Source organism: Buceros rhinoceros, unplaced genomic scaffold (assembly GCF_000710305.1).
Source record: "Buceros rhinoceros silvestris isolate BGI_N320 unplaced genomic scaffold, ASM71030v1 scaffold21709, whole genome shotgun sequence".
Taxonomy (NCBI): Eukaryota; Metazoa; Chordata; class Aves; order Bucerotiformes; family Bucerotidae; genus Buceros; species Buceros rhinoceros.
In genome coordinates this window covers 5384-6175 of record NW_010431205.1, presented here as the reverse complement: position 1 = coordinate 6175, position 792 = coordinate 5384, and the positions used below count along the sequence as shown (strand labels likewise).

Here is a 792-nt window from a genome sequence, read left to right as displayed (position 1 = left end):
TGCGCCACGGGAGAGCAGATTGGTTTCTGCCATGGCCTAACTGGTTTTGGCTGGTGGTGAACCTTAGCTGGACGCCTTGGCTGCTCTCAGCTCACCACGGTGGTTTCAGCTTCAGCTCACGTGTAAATTCACCTGTGGAGGGTGGTGGCTTGAGCTGGTGGAGCTGGGATCCCGGCGCAGGACCCAGGCTGCCTGCTCTGGGGCAGCTGTCAGGGGGTGGCCTCGGCTGGTCCCTCCCTGGGCTGGTGGTCTCCTCGTTGAGAGCTCCCTCCCCGGGTGACCCTTCTGCTGTGGGGCTGTTGCGCTGCCTCTGCGTGACGGGGCAGGGCAGTAGCAGGGCATCGTTGGCACTTGAGGCCAGGCTGGCGCTGCTCTTTACCACCAAGGGTCTTGCTTTTGCAGGGGACGCCTGAATGTCCTTGCCAACGTGATCCGGAAAGAGCTGGAGCAGATCTTCTGCCAGTTCGACTCCAAGCTGGAGGCCGCTGATGAGGTGAGGCTCCTCCTCTGCCCCTAGCAGGTTGCTGTGGCACGTCCCCGTGTGGTCCCCAGAGGCTGTGGCTGTGCAGGGTGAGCCGGATTGCACCACTGCTTGCGGTGTCACTCGGTGGCACCTCCAGGATTCCCACAGCACATGTGCACCCGTGTGACTGAAGCCTTTGTGTCAGCGCCAGCGCTGGTCTGTCCTCGCCTGTCCTGGGGCTGGCGTGTGCCCTGGCCACTGCCAATGTCCCCAGTGCAGGCTGGGTGGTCGCCAGCAATCTGGGGGTAAAGCAGCCTTGGGGTGAACGA

At 63.1% G+C, this 792-nt stretch overlaps 1 protein-coding gene across 1 annotated transcript in view; it reads left to right on the top strand.

Annotated features, from left to right (window-relative positions):
• The window catches only part of LOC104499801 (2-oxoglutarate dehydrogenase, mitochondrial-like), a gene marked incomplete at both ends in the record, with an annotated part of 11572 nt that overhangs the window by 5405 nt on the left and 5375 nt on the right, over positions 1 to 792 (top strand). Inside the window, one exon of the mRNA XM_010143356.1 lies at positions 403 to 516. Within this exon, the coding sequence (XP_010141658.1) occupies positions 403 to 516 (114 nt within the window). The remainder of the gene's footprint in view (positions 1 to 402; positions 517 to 792) is intronic.